Source organism: Colletes gigas, unplaced genomic scaffold (genome assembly GCF_013123115.1).
Source record: "Colletes gigas isolate AHSC1104 unplaced genomic scaffold, ASM1312311v1 Colletes_gigas_Sc00021, whole genome shotgun sequence".
NCBI classification, from domain to species: domain Eukaryota; kingdom Metazoa; phylum Arthropoda; class Insecta; order Hymenoptera; family Colletidae; genus Colletes; species Colletes gigas.
The window spans coordinates 3683908-3709878 of record NW_025106650.1 but is presented as its reverse complement, the minus strand read 5'-3'; the positions used below and the strand labels follow the sequence as shown (position 1 = coordinate 3709878).

General features: G+C 39.3%; 2 protein-coding genes across 4 annotated transcripts in view; one reads left to right on the top strand and one right to left on the bottom strand.

Annotated features, from left to right (window-relative positions):
- Nucleotides 1-10795, bottom strand: part of LOC122401073 (putative polypeptide N-acetylgalactosaminyltransferase 9) — a 348351-nt gene extending 337556 nt beyond the window's left edge. Inside the window, exon 1 of one of the 3 annotated variants that reach the window (XM_043403009.1) lies at nt 10385-10795. The gene's annotated coding sequence lies outside the window, so the exon portion shown is untranslated. The remainder of the gene's footprint in view (nt 1-10384) is intronic. The other 2 variants (XM_043403011.1, XM_043403010.1) reach the window with 2 other exon arrangements.
- On the top strand, nt 1300-22875 carry LOC122401087. The gene is made up of 3 exons (XM_043403024.1): nt 1300-1518; nt 18609-18738; nt 22028-22875. The coding sequence occupies exons 1-3, from the start codon at nt 1300-1302 to the stop codon at nt 22873-22875; spliced, it is 1197 nt and encodes a 398-aa protein (XP_043258959.1).
- The last annotated feature ends 3096 nt before the right edge of the window (nt 22876-25971 follow it).

Here is a 25971-nt window from a genome sequence, read left to right as displayed (position 1 = left end):
TTATACAAAAATTAATCAAATAATGCTATCCATTTGTCTGCACATTGTGGATGTAATAAAAACTATTACCTATTTTCGGTCCCAATCGAACGATGTCTGTACCAAATATTTTTTTAATGTAATATTTCAACTTCTATAAAGTGAAATTGGCACGAACGTCTGCAGCGGCCAGATAACAGAATTACCTTCATCGTCCGACAACGAAAACGGCACATAACTCGGTGATAGCTGCATCGAACATATCCAAAACCTTTCAGAACCATTCCCCGCGATACCCAGCCTCGATTATTAACGCGTAGATTGAAAACGGCGCATCGAAGGAGAAATCATAAAAATATTCCCCCGGTGATTCGCTGCAGAACGCCGTCCACTCTGTCGGCGGTCGCCTTTTCGATTTCGCATCCGGCGCATTCGCCGTTCCCGCATTTCCATAACCGACGAAAAACGCGTGGGATCATCGCGACGTCTGTCCCTCGAGTACCTTCTCCCCTGTTGGTCGGTATTCTCGACACTTTTCTATTTCCTGGTTCTTTCGATCGGCCAAACTTGGCCTTTACGATCCGCAAACTGCAATTGCAACGAGTAAATTCGACGACGGATTACGACTGGGACCGAAAATAAGTCATTTATCGATGTGCATCTATGCAATACGATGTTCTTCGTTAGTTGTTTGTAAGATTCTTGACGAAAAGCCGATAACACGATAGATATAATTAATATATTCCCTAGGCAATCATGACAGGCGTACATTGAGGTCTGTCAAATAATTTGCGACTATTTTCAAGTATGACTAATTAATTGTCAGAATTGCAAAACGGTAGCCAAATATTTTCGCGATAGATTCGAAGCATATGCTCGCTGTCTAGGAGAACAGGTGAGCAAGTAGTTTTCTTTTCTTCGTGGTGACATCGACGTGTGCCGATTGAGTTCCGTTAGCCTTGGTGCACCATTTGAACAATCACGACTGCCTCCAGGTGTTTGAATGCAACTACAGGGCAAGCACGCAAATAAAGTACTACCGAGTACAAATTGACTCGAATAACAAACATGGCGGATAGGACGATCCGAAAGTTCTGTCGCTGTTATTGGAAACACCTATAAATTCCCAGAGTTTCCGCGGAAGACGCGGGCAGATCTTGTCAAGAGGTTCGTTTTTTTTTTTTGTGGAAACGGCAAATATCCGATCGCGGCGAGAGCATTCGACGACTGTCGTCGCGTATACGGGTTATAACCCCCGATATATGCACGGTGTGCACCTTGTGTACAGTTATAGTATATGCGAATATATGCAGCGGCATAATGCCGCGGGAGGATGCCGCCGAGATACGCTCGATAGATCAGGAGTTAGAGGGAGAAGATCGAGTCGGATGGAACGAGAAGCAAACCCGCGAAGAGAAGGCAAAGAGGAACGGAGAAAGGGCCAATGGGGAGAACCAAACCGACCTGTCTGAGTCAACCGGTCTAACCACATGTTTGCCTGCAAGTCGCTATGCAACCGGATGGAGTTCGCTCAGAACCGTAAGCAACCTCCGTTAAGCCGCATTTACACCGAAGAACAAATCGATCGGTACGACGCCCGTCATAGAAAGCGACGTTTATTCTGTCGATCGATGTCGACCGGCACAGACCGGTCGGGGACACAAAGGGGACGGTTGTGTCCACTGCGAGAGCTGGTTGCATTTAGGTTAATTAATGGGCCGGCGTCGTCGATGCACGTGGGTGTACGAGTGCAGTGAATCGAGATTGAAATTTTTCCTCGGACAGTGGCGGTTTGTTCCGCGTGCACGAAACGTCCAGATACCGACCGCGATATCCGTAATTAGGATTTGTCGTTTGATCGATGCGTCCTATTAAACTAATTTGAATACAATGGCGTCGCGGGGATAACCGTGGACCTTTCTAAACGGCCGCGACGACGGAAGGAAAACGAACGTTAATTCGGTTTTATGATCAATTATCGTTTCAATTTGCTTCGTTAAGGAGATAACTAGTTCGTAACTCGCAGGTAATACAGTGGACGAAATTTCGAATAATTCGTCTGGCATCGAAACGTCAGGAAAAGTCTCGAGTTCTGAAGAGGAATTAAAACTAGATACCACGATGCAACAAACAAAAGTAAGATCTAGAGCAGACTGGAGTCAAAAGAAACGCGGGGCAATTTAAGATCTATCGTACCGAATATAGTAACCGTGAACGAATACTGTCAGATAATTGGGTAACATTTTATATAAGCGTAATACTTTTAGAATTGTTGTATTCCAAAGCCAAAGTGTTATTATTAACCTCGGCCTCCCCTACTCGCGTACATCATTTTTTATAATACATTGACAAGGGTAAAAGACAAAGAGTTATTACGTCGCGATTTGCCAGAGGGTGCCTTTAATTTCCGCCGAGTCCCGGGGGGTCGCGATTTCGCGGGGATGGAAACTTTTTAACGTACGCAAATACGCGAAAATCGGTTGGTCTAAACCTTGCACAAACAGCCGCGAGGGATAAATCAAATTTAAAATCTCTTCCGGAATCATTGCACGTGTTCGATATTACTCTTCGAACGGGGAGATTCCTCGTATTCTTCCCGATGCAGGACCAATATCGAGAAAGGAAAAAAGGGGCAGCGAGGTAAATGGAGCTTCGTATAACCAATCATTCCGGGCCAGACTTCTAATAATCCATGGGCAATATATCCGAGGGAGAACGACGAAACTGTACGAGATATCCGGTCGGGCAAATATCTACCCATTCTGGGATTCGATCGCACGATAAAAAGGACGGTTCGATCAGGAGGCGTGGGGCAACAGCGAATTACAGCTATCCGACCCGAAGCGGATGACACAACGTGTGCGTGCGCGTACAACGGTACGCCGACCGACCATTTAAAATTTAAATGCTCTGCCCGACGCACTTTATACACCACCGATGCTCTTTTCTGCCGATTTCGACTGCACATTTTACTACGGACGTGCAAACGGTTGCCTACGATCCTCCATTTTCCCGCTATTATTACTATTGTTCGCGCGTGAGACTACCGGAGGGTGGTAGAACGCCAGTATAAGACGTTCTAAGGGAAAGTAAACATCGTAGAACAATTGCACATATTGCAAAATAACTGACTCTGATATGTATACAGGGTGTTCGGCCACCTCTGGGAAAAATTTTAGTAAGAGACTCTAGAGGCCAAAATAAGACCAAAATCAAGAATAGCAATTTGTTGACTGAGGCTTTGTTAAAAAGTTATTAACAAAATTATTGTCAAAAATTATTAATAAAATTTGTCCACCTACACGAATTTTTTTCTCGAAAGTGCGTGGGATTTCGGGGGTATATGTATTCACCAAAAATGATTGTAATTGACCCCCACAATTGAAAATAATTTTTTCAGAACGATTTGAAATTTTCTTTTTTCACCGAAAAATTTTCCGATCGGTATGGAATTTTAAACGTTAATAACTTCTTAACGAAGCCTCAATCAACAATTTGGTATTCTTGATTTTCGTCTTATTTTGGCCTCCAGAATCTCCCATTCAAATTTTTCCCAGAGGTGACCGTACACCCTGTATATAGCTTCTTTCCAAGAGAAATTACCTATGCATTTTAAAAAGACCGGTTTCAGGAAAACGTGTTTAACACGTTCCGCTGTCAACATTATTTGTAGTCATCGTGTCCAGTGCAGTGCATGTTACCAATTACACACAAATGGAATATAGTTAATATGGGGATATTTTAGATATAATATTCGTTTAATGTAAATCGAGGATCGTGATTTCCGTAACATTTTGTGAGGTATGCAAAAGAATGTGTGTTTTTTTGGTAACCGTAAGTGGTGTTCATGAAGCGGTAAAAGGGTTAATAACGAAAAGAGTCTGAAAATCACTTTCAACGAAAGTAGGACGAACATGCAGAGATTCCGAGTGTACCAGCGGGAACCCCTCAACCCTGTATCAGAACAAACTGCTACGAGCAGGTGAACACGTACGTAGTTAAGCTATATCGTGGACGAAAATAGTAGAAAACGAGGTTGTTACACCTCGTGCCGGGGAATCCGCTTTGAAACCTCGACTGTCCGTGGGACGACGTCGCTTAGAATTTGTGGCACGAGCTGGAAAAAATCCAAAGACGAAAACGACGTACGTTCTAGACGTACAAAAACCGGGGTACCGAGAACGCGGAGAACTCGACACGGAAAAACGACGGCGGGAGGAAAGAGGAACGAACTGGGGTCGAGTATAACAGAGATTGAAATACACGGAATAAATTTCGAGCACCGAACGCGAACGTACCCAGAGATTTAATTAAAGATGCATTGCGCTTCATTTCTGAAGTTGAATGGAATCCGTCGCCGACTCCTTGATTACGTCGAGCATCGACCCATCGCGTTCGCTTTTTTTCCCGTCCCAAACCCAGCCACGGCCTATAGTTCATACATCGTCGTGGAAATTAATTAATCGAACTTTTCTTGATGCTTCGTTTACTATCAACTATAACGAGCTTGTTTATGCTTGAGCTGTGGAAAGTATAATACTGAGCCTTTCCAAAGCACGAGACTCCTTACGGAGGTGGAAGTTAGAATTCAGAATTAATTGTTCAGTGCGTTGAATGCTTTGAACATAATTTTTTGAAAAATTTGGCCAAGAAAAAAGGCAACGATGTATCATTGATGTCTGTATCGTGGCAGAATTTGTTGACTCGAGAAGCATAATAACCGACAGAATAGATTCCATTGAACGGAATATGTGCCTGTCGATAGTGAGTTATTATAAAGGTGCGATAGACGGTCTAAGCAGAAAGATATGGATAGTGTGCGGGCGAAAAGATGTGAGTTTAGTATATTTGAAAACTTTGTATAGATCTTCCAGAGTGATCGATTGAAGAGTGAATACAGAACGACTATCGTAATTCAAGAATGTGTTTGTTACGTTAGAATCGACGGAAACGCGAGAAAGTGAGTCGAGGAAATGATTGTTAATAGTGTCGGGGTCGATATCAGGAATAGAAGTGGAGGAAACGTCGGATGATTGATGTAAACGCGAGTCTCGAAGAGACTATTTCCAGTATTGCGATCAACTGAAATAGGGCGAAAACAAAGTTATGTTTCAATAGATCAAATTTGAAATTAGAATGAACTTTGAATAGAATAAATTGTAATTTAAAATTTAAAAATTGTACAAGATAATTAGAAGGAATGGAAATTACTATTGCTACGTTTCAAATACAGAATCTGTTTGACAAAAATCGTGAAATTAGGTCTGCTCGAGGACTCGTAATAAAAAGTTTATCTAAAAAATCGATTGCGAAGAGTATAGACGATTTTATTTCAGGAAATGACGTCTGTCAACTGCGTACGTTGATGGGTCATTGACCCTAACTAAATATAAACAACCGTGAGTGATTCCAAATTTTTACATGGGATAAATAAATGCTTCTTGTAAATTTTCTTAATTGATCGTTGAAAAAAAAAAGATGAAGTTACGTTTTCTGAATCTGTAAAACCACTGGTGTCTCGAGTTTCTATTTTCTTAATATCTGGTAAGAAACATAAACGACACCTACAACTCTAAAATTACTAAGTATTAAAGACGCTGAGCTAACAAATGGTATGGTAGTAAACTGCGATCATAAAGTAAATATTTAACGTCTGTCTGCCATAAAAGATAACAATAAGCCAGGTGGTCTCATACTTTCGGTCGACAGAAGTACTTCTCTCGTCGTGGGAGTAAAACTTTCGACGACAATTAAATTGCATTTATTGGGTGATTGAAACTGAATCGAAGGGACTATTTCACAAACGTGCTTCACCTTGGTAAAAGTGACGTAAACCTCTGACGATATTGAAATCTCATGCGAAAGCATCGCGCGTTTCACATCGACAACAAGGAAGTTCTGTGACTTGATCAAATATACTGACTGCTAATAAGAATCGAGTACAATTTTTCTATCGTCGATGAACACGATCATTAAAAATCAATTCGATGATTCTGTGCGGATGCATTCGCCATCTATACTCGATGCAAGAGCTTTCAGCGACACTTGCAGTTCTTTTAACCCGGCACGCTGACGAATCCACTTGAATTAATTAAATGGTCGGATGGTCCGTTTGAATATAACGACAGAAGCAAATATACATGTACGGATGAAAAGAGATTATTCGACCATGTCATTTTTTATCGCAAAACCGAATCCGACGCAGAAATATTTTTATTTTATTTTATTTTTTTTTTTTTAGGCGCATAACAAAATGTTTGCTCTCCGCGATTGGCGAGTAGCTGACGACGAACAATTTCGAACGAAATCACTATATCTGGTGTATCGAGCTGTTGAATAAAGCCGGGGGGCCGAATTTGAATTGTATATGTTACCGAAAAATTTAAGCCGCGTCGATTAAAGTATTCATCGTTAATAAAAACCAGACCCGAGGGGTACGAATAATGATGAGCGCAAAAATATCTGTGCTATGTTTTACTCGGCGTAAAGAAGCGTCGAAAACAAACGCGAGCCAACGATTAAAACAAAATGCCTGCGTTGTTGTTTCGATTTATGGGGGAAAAACATTCTTATGATACGCGAAAATACTCGTGTCCCTTCTCGATTTTAATTTATACAATCGTCTTTCTCTTTCGCGTAAAACATCGCTGAAGCGAATTGTACGACATCGTCGGGGCTTAAACGCGCTAGTCCCTCCCAAAAAGTTAAGTCGAAAGCAACAGAGAGAGACTCGAGTACCGGAGTGGAAAACCGTTCGATTGCGCACGCTTCGGTGCAACACCGATAACAAAGAAGAGAAAGAGAGAAAGGGATGGATTTATAGTTGTCTAGCTCGGGTCTGACAGATAAGAAATAAGTACCGCAATAATGCACGTAACGTTTGCTCGTCATTAATGCGGCAGGAACGCCGGCAGCATTCCAAGCGACTGCGGTCAACTCCTATCTATTCTTTCTTGTTCCACTGGTATTACAGGATATAGGCGCTTTATACCAGCACCCACATTCGTAGGTCATGAACGTGAGACCCAAGGTGCGAGAAGAGGTGGATTCGAGCACGTAGGCCTTCAAAATGATCTCACGACCTTGTTTCGCAAATTTCTCAACTACTCGACGACACCTTCAACGTTATAAACACCTACTGCAACATTGCACGCGACAGCTCGTGAATTTATCAACCCTTTAGCGGTTCGATACATTCTGTTTCATTACATTCAGCTGGAATTCGATGGAGAAATATTTTCATAGGAACGTAAATATTGTAGAAAATATCTCAAAATGTGAATTATTATAGAAACAATCAATGGATCAAAGAAGAATGGAATAGTTCCACGTTGAAACGTAATCGTGAAACAGAAGGACACGGATTTAACAATACCGGAAGAAGAATTCGGTGTTTCGCGTAATTAAGAGGATTAAAAACTTAAGTCGAATCAATTTCGCGGCGAAAATGAGAAATTACGTTTCTCGCAAATTAACGCGTACGCGCCTCTGATACACTGTACAAGCTGTAATTACTGAAATTGCCGCGTTAATGAATTTTTATCTTTACGCTCATAAGAAAACCATTAACCAAGAACACGATTTAATGTACCGTAATTTAAATGGAGCGGAGAAATCAGCGATATTTTTGTTGCTTCAATGAATTACGGACCGTTCCGACGAATCAATCTTGTCAAGCATTAAATTTTGTTTACGAATGCGACAAGCGCGCTTAAGGTAATCAACGCGTACAACGATAACACGACTAATGATATACGATGAACGCGATGTATTTACGAGGTTTCGCTGCTTCGATGTATTTACATATTTTAAATTCAATTACCGCAGACCGAACAGCTGTCTTTCGTCGCGTAGTTCAGATTAGATTGTTCACGTGAGTTATACATTTTTTAAATCGAGATCTGCGTTTAAAATTGGCCAAGCGAAGAGGCTAATTGTCGAAGAGAGGGCACTAAAGTATTCAGAGCACCATCATTGATTTTTTGATCGATCCTAGACCAGAATCAGCACTTAAGGGTTGAAAAGAAAACGGGAGTTGAGTACGTGTTTACAGCGACGCGTGACTTACGCCGTAGAACGCACTTAATAAAAAGCAACAAGAACGAAAGCACGAGATAAATTACCATATAATTACAATGTCGTTGCATGCTGCAACAAGAACTATGACTGGCAAACAGGCAAAGCCCGACTAATCGTGGGGGGTAAAAATCTAGGAAGTCGTAATAATTATAATAATATGTAGACGTTCGCGTACATGCAGATATTATTAGAGCCTAATTGCTGCAGCATTCGTAGAATTAATAATACAAATAGTTCTTAGCTTCCTTCTAGCCTAGTACTTTGCCATAATCTGTTTTTATACACAAAATAAAAAGTCGGTTTGTATCAAGAATATTCTGTTTTTGAACCATGATCAAAATTTACAATTTTGCAGGTGCATCTTGGTGCATTTCTTGAAACAGTATATCAACCGAGTAACAATTTCCCTTACTAATTGTCTACAAACTCACTTAGAACAGGGCTGCAGACGCACTCTGCTTTGTAGAGTTATAATTAGTTCGAGCATGAAATTCGTTCTTATTTTGAAGACAGACACGTTTCTGCGAACATTATCTCGAAACGTTACTTACATACCCAGTTACAAATGTTTGAAGAGTATTTTGTATGCAGTATCAGTCTGTTCTGATGCAAGGGGCACGACGAAACAAAGTTTAATAATACTTTACTCATGAAAAGGAAAAAGCTACATGGTACACACGACAAAAAAAAATTGTTTACGCGTACGTTCTTCAAAATTCAAACAACGGAGATTCGTTCAAAAATATGTACAATGCCATAAACAATGTGCGTGTAGCAGGAACGAGAGCGTTTGCGTCGATTAAACACACAAATTCCACGAAAGATAACGAAAAGTTATTAGACAGGGTCTGTGCGTGCACTGTTGATAAGATATTTCACGTGCGACCGTCATACGAGTTGACGGTTCTGAATTACCAAACTCGCAAATAAAGTGTCGCAATAAAAATAAAAGAAAGAGAAGAAAACAGAGAATAAACATCGGTGCCATTTCCTAGACGCGAAATGTACACAGAGCATGGTATACTCTCTGCTCACGTCTGCGACATCACGCGAAATGAATTCAAATCATCCAGCGAATAACACGAACCAAAGCCGAGCGAGGCTATATCAAAAGGGAGAGCCGGTGGATGAGCAAAAAGCGTCATAAAACGGCCAGAAAATTCCCATGAAGCTTGCTTTAAACAGTGACACCACCTTTGCGATTTAAACAAAAATGGATTCTCAAAATTTCACGTTTTAACTTTTGACGATTGAAAAACGAGAGGTTCCAGTATAGGTACATTTAAAGACATTCTCATTTCTATTTAATTATCATATTCGAACTATTTGGACTATTTATTTTTAACTATTCTAATCTGCTATCATATTACTGATCGAGGATATTAAGAGTGCTCCAAAATCCATCGTTGGTTAGGGGTGACAGAATGCTCTTTGCATTGAAGGTGGCTCACGAGTGAAAAGGGTTAAAATGTTAAAGGAACCTCGTGCCAGTGAACTGGGGGCAGGTTCGTAACTCGCAACACGCAAATGCTCGTTATATAGGAAACAAGAGAGTGTGTAATCACCTGGTCTTAGCTTACATTCGGACAATGCACCGTTTGTCACCAGATACCGGGCGCGTTCGTACTGCAAGCTATTGGAATTCCCAACGTTATCTTCTTAACGATCAGGCACGAGCACGCGCTTGCACGTACCCGGGTTCGAAGATAAACAGCCGGGTAGATCGTTGCGTCGATTTTTCGCGAGGTCGAACACCCGAAACGACGCGTTACGCGACAAATTTAAAAGGACCCCGATGCATAACGCATAACGTCTACGTGTACACCTGTTTATGTGGGTCACGGAATAGCGTGCCTTGTCATTCGAGTGGTATAACTAGGTTATTCGGTAGCGAGCGGATTATCCCACCCCCGTTAAGACCGATCAAAACCCGAAGAATAACAAACCGCTCCGTTAACACGACCCTACGGAAGAAAAGGGAACTAAGGCGTCAAGGTCGTGCGTCAATTTCGGGGAAACTTAAATCTCAACGATCAAAGTTGACTCGGAGCACGGGTCATCGTCCCTCGAAATATTACGGAACACGTCTGCTATTCTCGTGTCTTTCACGTCCGGTTACGTGTCCGCTGTTTCATAAATATACACAAGACTCGACGATAAATACGAGACGATGAACATTGTTTTCTTCGATCAACAGCTTTGAGATGTCACACGGTTGCTCCAAAACGCGAAATTAAACCGAGGACGATGCCGTTGGTACGTCGACGGTAGCAGCGGCCACGAGGGACGTCGCAATACGTGTTGGCAACGAATAGAATCGACTTACCTAACAGTTAATCGGCCAGGGGGAACGTCCTCGCAGTAATCTTGACGGGCAACGCTTTCGCCGTAGCATTCACACACTTCTGCACACTGGTCACACGCGAACGGAAACGTGTCGGCGAACGGATACACACGGTTGTACCGCACCAAACGGGGTGAAAACCTCTTCGTGTTCTTAACCACGGCGCACTGGGGGAAAAAAACCCGCATGAGAACGTCCCGTGAGCCGGTGATACGCGACGCGTCGTTGACAGGTGACTTAAAGTTCACGCCGCGAGAAACATCGAACTCTCGCGATTCTTTCGATACTCGTACGCCGAGAGGCCGGCTTCGACTGTCGAGCGTCGTCTGACTCGGCCTGCTGGTCGCCGCTGCTGTCAACGACACGCGGACTAAACACCCTCTCTCGCGTCTCACCTCACGGCTCCGACAACGGACCGCGACTACGCTATCTTTCCCTCTCGGACCGACGCATCCCCACTCCGAACCGCGACCCCCCGACGAGTCACGAACCCTCCCGAACGCAACGAAATGGAACAACGCGCATGCGTCCGTCGCTGACGCGCGTTCCGAACCAATTCGAATTCGAATCTTACGCGGAACGTCTAACACAGAGACTAACACCGCTATTTTTTTTTATCGAATTTTTGTAACCCTTGGTAATTACTATTAAATAAACGGTTCGTATATATCTTGGTGTTACACGTTGTCAAATTTTAATAATAAGCTGTTATCAGGCACGAATTAAAGGGAACATTGTGGCAAAAGTTAGTGCTTTTGTGTAACTTACGACGCTGAGTTGAATAGTGTACAAAGCAATTTGAGGAAAACGAGTTTTCCGCTTCTTTAACAGTACTTTCACAATTTCCCAAGGATACGAGTCCAGAGTTATAGATCAGGTGAAAGAGCAAGCTATCGTGTATTTGCACCACGTTCGAATCAACATTGTAAAATTTTTCTATTTCAGCTTTCCCAAGCTATAAATGCAATAGGAGCTAGATACCCCTTATGTCCATACCACACCCGATTTCTCCGACTTGTGAAATTCAGAGTATCACACCATATATTTACACTCCATGGATCCTGGCGAACCAATCGTCGAAGTCTTTTCAAATTTTCAATGAACCAATAATTTTTGTTCTATAGAATTGTCTATGTAAAAGTGAAATATTATAAAGAATATAAATATTGAGAGAATAAAACCGTTAAAAGAAAATGTGGTTTCTACGGACGAGGAATTAAGAATAATTGTGCACACGTAGCTGATAAGAGGAAAGTAATACAGGCAATGTATTCGCGTGAATGTTCGAATGACAAACAGCCGAAGCATAAAGATTCTCCTCCGAGAATATCTAGCAGAATCTAGCTGATGTAAGTGGAGAAAAGCTGAAGCAAGTGGCACACTTACCGGCACGAACCAGCTTTAGATTCTCGTGTGGCAGAAGCTATTCATCCCGTACATGAAAATGTAAGTAAGGATGATTTTCTCAAGCGTTGCTTAGACAGCTATCGTCAAAATAATAACCGGAATTATTACACACTCTTTTTGGAAAATACCGCCTAAAATTTTATTTACTAACAGATAGCTTTTTTGTAAATCTACCTCTCTAATTCAACATTATTTTACAAGATATCTCATATTTTATGATCGTGATTACGAATATTAGAGACACATTTTATACAATATTTGCGAAATGTCGTAACAGTTTTCTCCTGCCAGTCGTGTGTTCAAAATGAGGGGGATTGTATAATGCATGGCCTTGTTTCCTCGACCAGAAACTCTCCCCCGCGACATATTCGCTGTTATTAATAAATTCTCCCATAAACCAATTACTCCTGTCCGAACCAGTTGAACGGTAAGCAGCTTAAATATTTCCATGTTGACACGGGGAGTTTACCGAACCGTTGCCACCGAAATTTTCTTAACGCCGCGACCTACCGCGGAATTAGCGCCGATGCCAGGTCCAATTATGGAGTGGATCTAAATTCGCAATTTGCCAGCACGTACGCGCTAACGCAAAAGAAGACGGGCCGTGGAGTGTCCCGGGGCGGTTAACCATCCGCGTTGCCGTGACGAAAGAAATCGAGCCATTACGAGGGAACCGTTCCGCAGATTTAAATTCTAATTCGAGGTTGGCAATGGTAGGGCTCGGTTAAGTTCGCTAGGCGAGGCGAACTAATGCCCCCGCCAGCGAGGGCCCCGAAGGAATTTGTAAATTCGACGGTGGAAGTTTTAATCGTCCATCAGGGAAGAAACGAGGAGCACGAACTTTTCGCATAATAATTCTTTCCCGCGGTGAGCCCGCTTCCGTCCCTCTGCTACGTCGACTGGGAAAACGACTAGAAACGATTCGCGTACGCGAATGAATATTCCCTCTGACTTCAGGACCCCCTGTTGAAATAACCTACGAAGACTTCATTTTTTAACGTCACTCCGTCCACCACGGACATTTTGTCAAAACATGAATATCACAAGTCGAACTCGTAAATATCGATATTCCGTCGATCGACATATCGTGTTTCAAGTTCCGATATTTAGGACTCATTCCGATCATTCGGGTTAGACACGGCTTCTTCCGAATTTGAGAGTAGTGCAAGGGGTTAAATCATAATTTCGGTGAAAAATGGATTAAACATAGTCGTCCATTTAAATCCACTGTGTACACCTCATAAATCCCGATTTGCCAATTTCTAATAGTCTACAAACACGAAATCAAACATGAAACTGGTTATTCGTTTCCGGAACAAATAGAGAGTGTCAACATTTCGAGGCACTCGTATCGACGGAACATTGATACGAATGTATATAGCTCGAATCACGAAAATAAACAATCCTAAATTTGTTTCTAAAATGAACATTTATACTCGTAACTGCAACCCTTGCTCCATATGAATTATTTACGAACAGGTAAGAAAAATCTTGAAACCTGAACCTCAACACGACGTCATCAATATTTAATGTATCATATTTCATACATTTTGTATGAATTTTGTGCGCAGATTCGTTGGAAAAGCGGTAGAAGGTTTTGTGGCATAATCCCAAGAGCCCGAAACAGCTATGGTAGATTCTGAACCATGGATATATTCCTAAGAGATATGAGAAAATTTTAATTCTAAAATACGGTCATGAAAGTACCATTACATTTTCCTACGAGTCGCAAGTTCACCTGACCTGTTCCAAGTACTCTACTGTGTAAAATATGGCAGAAAAGAATTAAACAGCAACATATCATTCCTTAAAATGTTTTTCGACTTTAATCTTTACGTGTTACTTGACAAAATCAGGATTCTATTTTACATTCCACCAAGATCCAAATCTGTCTTGAATCGTTCGAACTATCACGATGTGTTTCCAACTTAATAATACACCGAATACGATCACAGGCATAAAAAGAAAACAAGAAACGCAACAACCTATCGCTGCAATCGGAAAGTTAAAACAGCCGGTCTCATCAAAACGAAATTACAGATGAACTATCACGTTCTGTAACCTAACGGTAGTCTATGAAATTGCTATCGAGAAACTCTGAACCCAGCAAAAGCTGCCACGAGTAAACCGTGCCATATTAATGTAAACCATGCACATACCAAAACAAAGTTTATTCTAAGATACAAATAATAAACGCAATTTCAAACACTGTGAATTCACATCGTTTAATGAACGCTTCAGATGTCACGTCCGTTAATTTTTCATAGTATTTTTATAATGTAAAATATTTAATGATATTTCTATACTTCACACTACAATTTGAACAAAAACCAGCAGTCAACGCGTTAACTTTAAGTGGAAGAAAGAGAGACAATCGAGAGAGACACGCCGGTTACAACCAACAGCCTCTGTAAATGCCAGATTTCTCAATGTAATATTCACGAACAGCTATCGTTTGCAAGATAGACATGCAGGGAAAATCAGTGTGGAAAGGCAGAGACGAGCGCCAATGAAATTTAGCGTCAATTGCAAGCTCGGTGCAGTCGTTGAAATTTCACGAGATCCATGATTCCGAGCTGCCATGGATGGCTGTACCCGACAAGGCTGCTTCAGGGTCCAGTTTTTACGAGTAGGATACGTCTTGGAGACTCGAGTCGCGTCTTCGAGGTGTATTTGACTCCCGAGGTCGTGGGTTCAGTGGCCGGTTGCAGAGATCGCTTCCCCAGGACTATTTCTCTCGAGATCGAGCAACATGCTTTTTACGAGCGGGACGGGTACAACGCACGATACGTACTTGTCCAGGTACAACTTACACCTTACATCGGCGACTCGGTCTTGTTCTACTTGCAGCTGGTTTATAGACGCCGCGTTGCTGCTAAGTCGCGAAACTTACGGGGTTAAATGCGTGCCTCGGCACACAGAGAAGATGGAAGCCTTTTTGCTTTGTTCATAGAAATCTACCTTGTATACTTGACCCTCCTTTTAAAGAAATATTACACGTAAACTGTGCATTGTCCATTGACGCGACCAATCGTTCAACACTTTTTAATGTTACAACTAGACTGTGCTGCTCATATCGAAGAAACACATTAATCATAGTTTAACGAGCCCATCTTGTAGACAAAACACTCCAAAACTTTACAGCTGGCCTTGTATAAGTTACATGGTTACATGATTTTCATTAACACGGTTTATTCAGAGTTGAATTAATTTCTTAAATAAAAGGAATATTTGTGGTACGAATATTTGATTAAGATGGGATTAATTTTTCCTATATCATTCTTCTTTACTGAAAAATAATCTTTGTTCCGTCTCGATGCAAATATAAAATGATACGTCAATTACTACGTGTGTATAAAGTATAGATTTCATGTACAACTAAAGGTGTCAAATTTTATAAATGCATTTTTACATGTACATTTTTTAATAATCTGTGGTTGCTGTAACAACCATCGCTCAAAAAATGCGTAAAAAATTGGTCAAACTTTTCCGAATTGAAAATGTTTCAAACGCGTTCAATATTGCTCGTAACGGCAAAAAATATACTTTTTTAATGGAATTGGTTCTCGATTAGAAACAGATCTGGTTCGAATGAAAGTTTTGGTGGGAAGTAAGCTTTCGAATCGGTATACTTGGGGACACTTTTATTGTATCGTTTGAAGAACAATAAAAATAAACTGGATCCATTTACGACTCGCAAGAAACACGCCGGCGGAATGCTCGCAGGCGCATTATGCAACCAGGAGACCATTACGCACGTTTGCAATTAACGCTGATTATTATTCGAGTGTCGCGTTGTCCTATCGAAATTCGTTTTCAGCAACTTCTTGGCAGATAGGTGCCGCTTAAAATGCATGGCGTCGCGTCGCCTCACCGTACGACATTGAAAGTGTTTCGGGAATGTGCATTACGGACGTATCGAAAATTTGGTATTATCGGAAATGTGATCAGCGTGAATAAATAATTACTGCTATTAAGGTCTGACCATAAATTATTTCAAATGCAAAACAAGAAAGAACACCTTAAATAAAAGATTCAAATTTTTTCGTACACACAAATTTCCTACCTTTCTTACGTATTTTTGATAAAAGAGTAAAAGTTTAATTATTACTTTTAAGGAGTTAAAGACGCGTCTACGATCTTCTAGTAAACAAAAATTAATTTTCATTACATCCGACATAGAATTAAATATTTTAGAAATATTTTAGAAATCCAGTTTTTGCAATATGTTCAAAGTATTTACACGAATTATACGAACTACAAAGTGTTGAATTAGTGAACTGAATTTTGATTTTAACTTTAGAAACACCTGTCCATGCAATACGGCGTTCAGAGGCACGTGCCTCTTTATGTAGCTGTCTTATCACGATCCTGTTTGTAAATACATACGTGCTTGCCTCATTCGGAGAAGAGATAAGGACGATCAACTTTGAATTTATTTTCCTCTAAATGTTGCTGCTCAGTCCGGAATAAGTGAGATTGTTATACGACTCACTGTAGTTGCGATTTCAATGACAATCTATAAGTTATAATACAGATATGATCATTGTTAAATTAAACAATTCTCCAATGGCAACTCGTACAAACTCCAAACCAAATAGAGTCATAACAAATTAACGCTGAAAATTTCCTATGAAATTATTTAATTTTTATTTCGAATTTCTTTTGTACTTTCTCATTTTAATGACAAAAAATATATGACGTTCCATTTCTGGTGAACTAGCCTGTAAAATCTAGATGATAAAATACGTATCGTTCTGTGCCCAAAAATAAGTTGTCAGCAATACCAACAAGATATAACTTTTACGTAATTGAACGCAATATATCAAAATAAATGAAATGAAATCATTCGACATGGAAAAGTTTTGGAGTATTCCGAATCTATAAACATCACGTCCAATCACGACGATTCCAATACATAGTAACCATGGTTGAAAGCAATTTCGAGTCTGTGTCCATTCCAATTATATGCATTGGGGTACGAAAATATTCGAGCACTATAGAATCAAACGTTTAATGCTTATACAAATGGAACATTTTCTGTAAAAAAATTAGAAAAATATTCGAACGTAGAATTTTTAAAATAAACATTACTTCAACATGGTAAAACATATAAATCGACACGATGATTCGATGTTATACTCTTCCCTTAAGCAAACCTGTGAATGCTACGAATAAAACAAATCTCAACTACAGGATTATCAAGAAGAAACGACTAACTCAAAAATGGAGGATTTTTTCACAATGGAGTTTCTCCTAAAACATACATTGTACGACTTTTAAAATCACTTGTGTAATAATTATATTTACTAAAAAGTATCCGTTCTAAATAAGACAGTAAGCCTTTCCAAAACAAAAGACTTCGCGCTATAAAAGGAAAAAACTATAGAGATTGTGAATAATATCGTGTTGTCGGAAAAGGGGCGTTTTGATTTTCATTTTATAACGGCATTAGAAATAACGAACTCGTTATAAGTGGTATATTTGTGAGTCAAACAAGCCGCGAAGAACGCCAGGGGATGGGTGAAAGCCCCTTCTAACCATACACGTGCGCTCGGTTTCGTTGGTGTCAAACGTGATCCTTCCCTTTGAACGTGCGGCCTCAGTTCGTCATCGGTCGCGTGCGTGAGACGTCGTTTGGGATCTCGGTGACCAGGTCGCCTTGGCGAATTTTTAGTTTGCAATATGAAATCAAAAAACACGAGCACGGACGTGAAAACCTCGTAAGAACCATCATTACGTTCCTATTTATTCTTCTACAATGGACAAAAATCGTGACAATTCAATTTCTGTCGCTGCTCATGTACGATAAATTCTATGTCCACGAAATAATTAATTCCTTTGGCAAAATGTGAAAATTGTGACCATTTCGTGACAAGTTCCTTGAATCTTTATCATTTTAATTTTTATTGTTGCTCATGTCCAGCAACCTGTACTAAACAAAGGAAGTCGTGCAACCTGTTTTTATTGAAAGTGTGCAAATTTATTGTGAGACAATTTATTTCTTCAAAGTGAAAATACAAACGTTTTTCTGTTTATCTATATATCTTTAAAATTACAGCAGGATAAAGAATGGTTAAAAGAATGGCTTTGTTCTGGCAATAAGAAAATTGTAACCATTTACTAAAAATTGTTCGAAACTACTATACATTTCTGTACGAAAAGGGCAATCAATTGGTATTTGCAAAATAACTGATTTTATCGTTTGGCACAGAACAGATTTTAAAATTTCATTTAAAACTCGCTGCTGCATAGGTTTGCAAAGTGAGCAAATTTTCAAATCGCGAGAAGTTGATGTATTCGATTGCGTAATTTCGTAAAATTCAAATATTTAATGGAAATTGCACCCGTGCCTGCAAAAACGAAAAATAAATTTTGTGCTGTTTTAAATTTTGTAAATATTATCGAGCGAGAAAAAGTTTGTCATACGCTTGATGGAAATTTTTTGAAGCATACGTGATTACTAAATTTCTATCTTGGAAATGAAATAGGTCCATATTTGCTAAATATTCAATTTTAATCGTTTTGCTTCGATCGGTCTTTTGAGAGACCCGATTTAAAAATTTCGTACAAATTGGCTGTAGAATAAATTTCCAAAGTGAGCAAATGTTTGTGTATCGTGGGAAGCGTTTAATGGAGATTGCTCCTGTGGCTGCAAAAATATTTGTTGATTTGGAACTTAACTGACGCGTGAAGCGTGTTTATGAAGTCCTCGAAATTTTGACCCATTCGTACTGCGCGTCGACAGTAATTATTACGCAGTTGCAGAAATAAATATGACGACGTTCATAAATCGCAGAAAACTCTACCTAAAAAACCGAAGACTATTTACACCTGCTCCTCTTGCCATTATACAAGTAATCGACAATACAACGTAAAGCGCCACGAGGAGAGGATCCATTTGGATTTGCACGTGTACAGATGTTGCAGTAAGTAAACATTATTTAAATATTAATGCAAAACGTAGAACGCAATAACGGACTGCTCGAATTCTTTTATTTGCATATTTGCACAGCTTACGTTTCATTAATATTATACGCGTCGGCAGAGTTTTATTTCAATTTTTCCAACATTTTCCAACGATATTTTTGTCACAGTTTTTAGTCAGAATGTTCGTGAGCTTCGTTATATCGTTTAAAAATTATCTTCTGTAACGGAGAAAAATATTATTCGTTTCTTCTTAAACATCGTCTTTGATTTATCCTCCATTTCGTAACAGACATAAACTGTATTCACGAATTTAAACAAATTCTAAACTCGAGCAGAGTTAGAAAAGACTGTGAAGGGCTTTAACCAATACCGAAGGCTTCGTCTCTTATTTCGGAGACTGATACGATTATTTGTGTTAGGTCTAAACAAACTAAACGATCCATAGAGTCGAGAATTGGCGTAGCCACGTTTTCTTTGTTGCTTTTCTGTTCCCGTTGCGCGCCACGCTTTCGTCTGAAATACTCTGCTATAATAACCTGATGATTAAGTATCAAACTCATCTTTTGATTTCATTTCACCATCTACATATAATGAACCAATTATCACCGACCTCCCATGCGATGATAACCAAACGTTTATTTACGATTAACAGGTGTGCGCAGATATTATTCGAGTATCTGAAATTCTCTTCGAGTCTACAGTTACTGTATTTTATGCCTCCATTAGTTATTTGAAAATTATATGTTGTATGATGCTCGGCTATACAATTTATCATTTATATCCTCCAAATGTTAAATACATATTACCATGTCATGCATTGCGAACAATATTAGGAAAATCTATTAATACAAAATATCATTTCGCGTTATTATTTGATCCTGAAATCAAATTTCACCAGCTCCTGTGCATTTTCGCTTCAAAATTGCACAGGTTGTGAAATCGGTCGAATGGAATGAACTTCGTTTGCGTAAGTGGTTTCAATTCATACTGGTAACGAGACGAAATTAAGTGGACTTGTTAGTTGAATGGAATTGTAAAATAATGTAGTTAACACGGTAATTAATTTGTATTGTATTAATTATCGTTGATTCAGAAAACATAAAAAAATTAAAATTATTAATAACAACAAATTATTCCTAATTTCAAGAATGGAAATGTTAATGTGTACCTATTTTTTTATGTAACACTGTACTGTATACCCCTAATAAACAACCAAGAACATTCGGTTCATGTCAGTTTGTAACGACAATTATTCAAATGCTAAATAAGGTTAAATGAGACGCATGCCATGATGTAAAACAATACGTTTGATCTATGCCGCGTGCCGCGTGACTCGCATTGTGGCTGTTTTCTGTTTCAAAAGACAAAGCCGTCGTGCCACACTTGGATGAGCAGTATCGAATTCGCCGTCGAAAATAAATAATAATACGGCTATAATTAAAAAATAACAATCTTTTAATCTAACACCAATGTTAATATACACGATACTTGACAAAAATATTGGCACAGATTGTTATAATACCAATGGCATACGTAGAATATACAATTACAGTGAGTGTAAAAAGTATTCGTACACTAGTCAATTTGAACAAAAACTTTGCAGAACTTTGTTTATTACAAAAGTATGTTAACAAAAACATGCATACATATTCTTAGAAATCTCGGGAACAACTGTCATTAACAACAAATTATTTATTTATATTTATTATGAAAATATTAACAAATTTCCAGAAATTGGCGTGAAATATACGTGTAATAAGTATTCGTACACTTCTAATTTTACAACAAAAACTGTAAATTTTAGTACATAAACGTAACAAAAATCAGTCTACTTGCTATTTTAGTATCTAGTGGGATTTCCTTTAGATTCTATAATCGCTTTAAGCCTTTGCGGCATTGAATTTACTAAATTTTTGGTTATAGTACTAGAAATTTTGTTCCATTCCTCTAAAAGTGCATTTTTTAAATCTTGTTTCGAAGAAATGTGATGGTCTCGAATTTTTTCTTCAAGATGACTCCATAAGTGCTTTATCACATTTACGTCTGGAGACTGTGGAGGGATTTTTAATTGCTGCGGCACATTATATAGGATCCACTGACGTGTATTATAAGCATTATGCTTTGGATCATTATCTTGTAAAAATATATAATTGCCCTGTAACTGCATTTTATTTGCACTAACCTGAAGATGCTCTTTTAGAATATCAGTGTACATTTTGTGATCCATGATACCATCGATAAAATGGAGGGATCCAACCCCGCTCGCACTCATAGAGCCTAACTGCCAAACTGTGACTGATCCTCCTCCATGCTTTATGGTCGGCTTCAAATTTCTTTTTTCGTACTCGGTATTCTTTTTCCGCCATACTGTACATCGTCCATCTGACCCAAATATGTTAAATTTACTCTCATCAGTAAATATAATACGGTTCCAGTGCTCCATAGGAACATTAACGTACTCTTTCGCGAATTGCAATCGTTTCTCTCTATTAATTTCATTTACGAAATATTTCTTACGAGCTACTCTGCCGTGATATCCCTTATCCCGTAAAAAATTACGCACTGTGCTACTGCATACATTAATGTCCAGATCATTTTTAAGTTCAGCTGTGATTTTCACCGCACTTATCTTTGGATTTTGCTTTATTTTTCGAATTACCCATCGGCCGGTATACTCATTTATTATTTGTTTACGTCCGTTTCTTGGATTATTTTTTACAGTTTTTCGATCGCCATATCTGTCAATGATTCCTTGAATCGTGGACCTCGGTCTATTTAAAACTTTAGAAATTTCACTCAGTGTTTTACACTTATTATGTAAATTTATAACAATTTTTCTTTCTTCTTCAGAGGTTTCCTTGCGTTTTTGTCCCATTTTACTGATAATTTCGTTGATAATGTTTGAATTCAGGATACTACCTATACCGACAGCGTCTCCAGACATACTGATGCTAAGTATGTTTACATATCATGGATTATCTTGTAATCGTTCTATGTGGAATGTTACGAATCAAAGACTGTACGAATACTTATTACGCGTATATTTTAGGTCAATTTCTGGAAATTTGTTAATATTTTCATAATAAATATAAATAAATAATTTGTTGTTAATGACATTTGTTCCAGAGATTTCTATGAATATGTATGCATGTTTTTGTTAACATACTTTTGTAATAAACAAAGTTCTGCAAAGTTTTTGTTCAAATTGACTAGTGTACGAATACTTTTTACCCTCACTGTACGTTTGCACGAAAAATGAATTTGAAAGTATCCTGTTCGCTTTTGCAGAGATGATGTTTTTCACTAAAGGAGATTATTATATCCATTGCGAGCAATTGCATCCGGAGAAAAGAATGCACGCGGTCACGTCGCGAACCAAATACAAGATAACCACCGAAACGGTGGCATCGATCAATCAGAATTTCACCAAAGCTATCGATAAACTGAATGAAAATCCGTACAATTTGCGATCGAAGACAAACTTAGCGAGAATAATGCCTGCTAGCAAAGATATAGAAGTGAAGTCAAATGTAAACCTAAAGTATTCGATTACTTACACCAGCATCGACATAGAGAATATACCGTTGATAAATTTACTCAGCAATCACCGACGGATATCCTACCTGAAGAGATCCTGCCCATCGAAGTTGGCAAACAAAACTGACAACATATCGAAGAAGAAGGCGAAGCAGACTGTAAAGATTGCTTTCTCGACCAAGGAAAGCATGGAAAAGACGACGTCTGAAAATGGCGTGGAAAACATTCGCAAGAAAGTTTCCAATTCCTCGTCCTTCTCGGTCGAATTGCCGACGAAGAAACTTATTTTAAAAAGATTTAGGACAAGCTTGATGGGTGAATTCCAGTTGCCAATGCAGGACCAAAATAATAATATATGCAGCCAAATGCATTTCGTCGGTGAGCAGACGAAAGAAATTGTTTCGATGAAAGAAACTCAATCGAAAAATTCGAATCGCTCGGCTAGGAAGAACAAAGAAAATGTGCCGACGTTTAGGATCAGTATGGAAAAAGAAGAGTTACACATTAATGTCGATAGTAGAATAACTGCACCAATGGCGGCTCAACTGCAGCGAGATTATTTAGCTCCGATGGACTTTGAAAAGTACAAAATATTTTAAGAAATCTATTCGCTATTGGCGAAAAATGGTAACTACGTGTTATGATTTTTACTCCAGATTCTGTGCTTTAACCAAACAAAATCTAATTATTTGTCACTTACTTTTCAGGTACCAAAGATGAATAAACTACAGTATTGTAACTGTATAAGGATAATCGAACCTGTTTGTGTTTATTCGATCAATTATCAGGGAGTCAGTGTACGTTATGAATGATAAAGGGAAACAGTTCCTATATATTTTTATATTTTGTTAGAAACAACCCATAGCTAGTAACGAACAAAATATGTTATTATTATAGTTATTTACTATTATATATATATTGTTATTGATATAACTAACTAGTAAGTGTTGGAAATGGAATATTAATTGTTAATTTCTGAGACGTTAAGCATCAGGAATATCTTCCACTTATATGGGAGTTTTTAAAATGTAGCGTGGGGCGAACATTTGTATGTTTCTCGTATTTCGAAACTAACGTTGCAAAACATTTACAGTGTGGTTACGACACCTGTAATTGATAGGCTATGAGAAAATAATAGGAAATCGAGATGAAACTGAAACTTATTTTCCTCCGCCAGTTTACTGCAAGAGTACAAAGTAGAAGTCAGTAGAGCGTACACGACTATAATTACTATAGTAGTAGTGGTTAACTGACTTTTGTCACGCGTTGTATTCGTATGGCTATGATATATTTAACTATTTATTATTGACACTTTGATAGTAAGTCTAGGTATTCCAAAGTAAATGTATTATAAGGTGCCTTGCTAAACGACAAATTGCATTATTAAAGAGAAAGTAATCGTAATCTCTCTACAGGGTGTCCCTCAAAGCGTAGAATTATCGAGCTGGAATAATTTTACATGAAGAAGATAATCGAAATTGACGAATATAATTTTTTGGAGTAACGCTCCGCTTTCGATCAAATTGATTTTGAAAATGCACCAAGAATGCATACATTTAATTTCTAGATTATAACTTGGATAGAGAATGAATTACGATTCTTTGAGGGACATCATGTATATATGTGTGGCGCTGCGGGTAGGGGATCTCGTGAGAATTCGTAGAAGGACAGAAAAGGAAAGGAGGGGGCGCGTTTCGTCCGGGCCTGCCAGTGGACTCATCAGTAAGGCTTTCTAGCAGGCCCTGCCTTAGACGACTGGGATATTGGGAAGTCGTTCGAGGAGTGTATATATAGCAACCGAGGGGTCGGTCGAGCGCTTGTGAGAGCGCGACCCCTCTGGTGGCGAGCATGGGAGGCGACGCCACATTACCCCCCGGCCAGTGCTAACGATACCGGATTAAGTCTACTATTTACAGGACTTATCGAATACTATGTACATTATCTACAGTTGTTCCGTTCCTCTGGGACTTGTCGTCGTCGTCGTGTCTTCGTATAGCGCCTCTTATCTCGATTGACGATCACTGGAGATTTTTCTCTGATCCTGGCTAGAACTTCGATTCTATTGCCGTAGGATATTGCGTGATTTCTGGCTGCTGCGTGGTCGTTCTCTTGATCGTCTGGCGCGGCGAGTCGTCCTCGTGCCTTGCGCTCCTGAAGTCATCGAGCGTATATGCTGCTGTCCTACCTGTGGCCCCACTATGCGTGCTATTGCTGCTGCTTCGAATCCTGCCAATCTGTGTCCTCCTGGAGACGACGGCCTCGTCAGGTAGATTTGGTCAGGACCGAGCGATCGAGTGAACGAAAGGCCACCTTAGGAGAGGGATTACGAAAGAGCTATTTGCTAGTACGATTAGACACGGTTGTTCGGCGCTGCCTCCTTCGTCCTACGCTGCGTGCGGGTCTGCGGTTTCCTGGAAAATTCTCGAGCTGCTTCCTAGTTGTCCAATTCACCGTCCGGGTCACCAATCGTGGCGCTGCTTCGCTGCGGGTAGGGGATCTCGTGAGAATTCGTAGGAGGACAGAAAAGGAAAGGAGGGGGCGCGTTTCGTCCGGGCCTGCCAGTGGACTCATCAGTAAGGCTTTCTAGCAGGCCCTGCCTTAGACGACTGGGATATTGGGAAGTCGTTCGAGGAGTGTATATATAGCAACCGAGGGGTCGGTCGAGCGCTTGTGAGAGCGCGACCCCTCTGGTGGCGAGCATGGGAGGCGACGCCACATATGTTTATATGTTATTAAAAATGCGAGAAGTAAATTATATTTTATACTTTTATAATACGCCAAAAATTTGTAATAAATATCGAGATTCGTCTTTCGGATCTATCCCGAAGGACTCAACTTTGTTCCGCGGTTGTTATTATAATAAAGTGCACTTTAAGACTGATATTATGCGGTGAAAAGTTTGTCTTGCATAAACCTACACCTGGTTCTTCCTCGTCCTTGAACATTTCGCCTCCGGAAGTACGTCATATTATCAACGCGTCAGCGTTTTGTTTAATAGCTCTATTTTAACCTCTTTATAACCCACGAGGAAACGAAGTTCCGAACTTCCTTTGAACACAAACCCTTGAGAAAACATTTCAACATTGGGAACGTAGCGAGAATTCATTTGCATATTGCATTTAATTTTTCCGTCGTCGTTTTAAACATCTGCATATAGTGTGTGACCCGTCTCACATCTTCATATTCTTAATTAGCAACTGTAATGGTAACAATAGCTTTAACAATTCAATTAGCAATATAATACGAGGATGCAATGAAAATAAATTCCTAAGCCTCCATAATTTTAGTTTAAATCAAAATATTTGAATAAACGAAGCGTGACTTTAATCTGCCTTTAGAAATAGACTCTTTTATAACCCAGTATCTATCATACTCTCCGTTACTTTCTCTCTCGTCGACCAAGTCCAAGAGAAGAAATTGAATTATTTTAACGGAAATTAATATATCAGTGTATTATCTGTTTGTGTCATCTCTGGAGTAATCTTATTTACATTCCTAACTTGCAGAACATAAAGAAATATACGTACAAAATTTGAAAGTGAGACGTTTAATAAACCTCCAAAATAAACTTTAAACGTGGGTGTAGATTTCGTCGAAACAAACATTCTGCTGAGCAAAACTAATTTTGTGAGAACACGTGTAAGGTGTCCAAAACGTATCATCGAAACAACCGAAGATAAATGTCGTTATCCCGT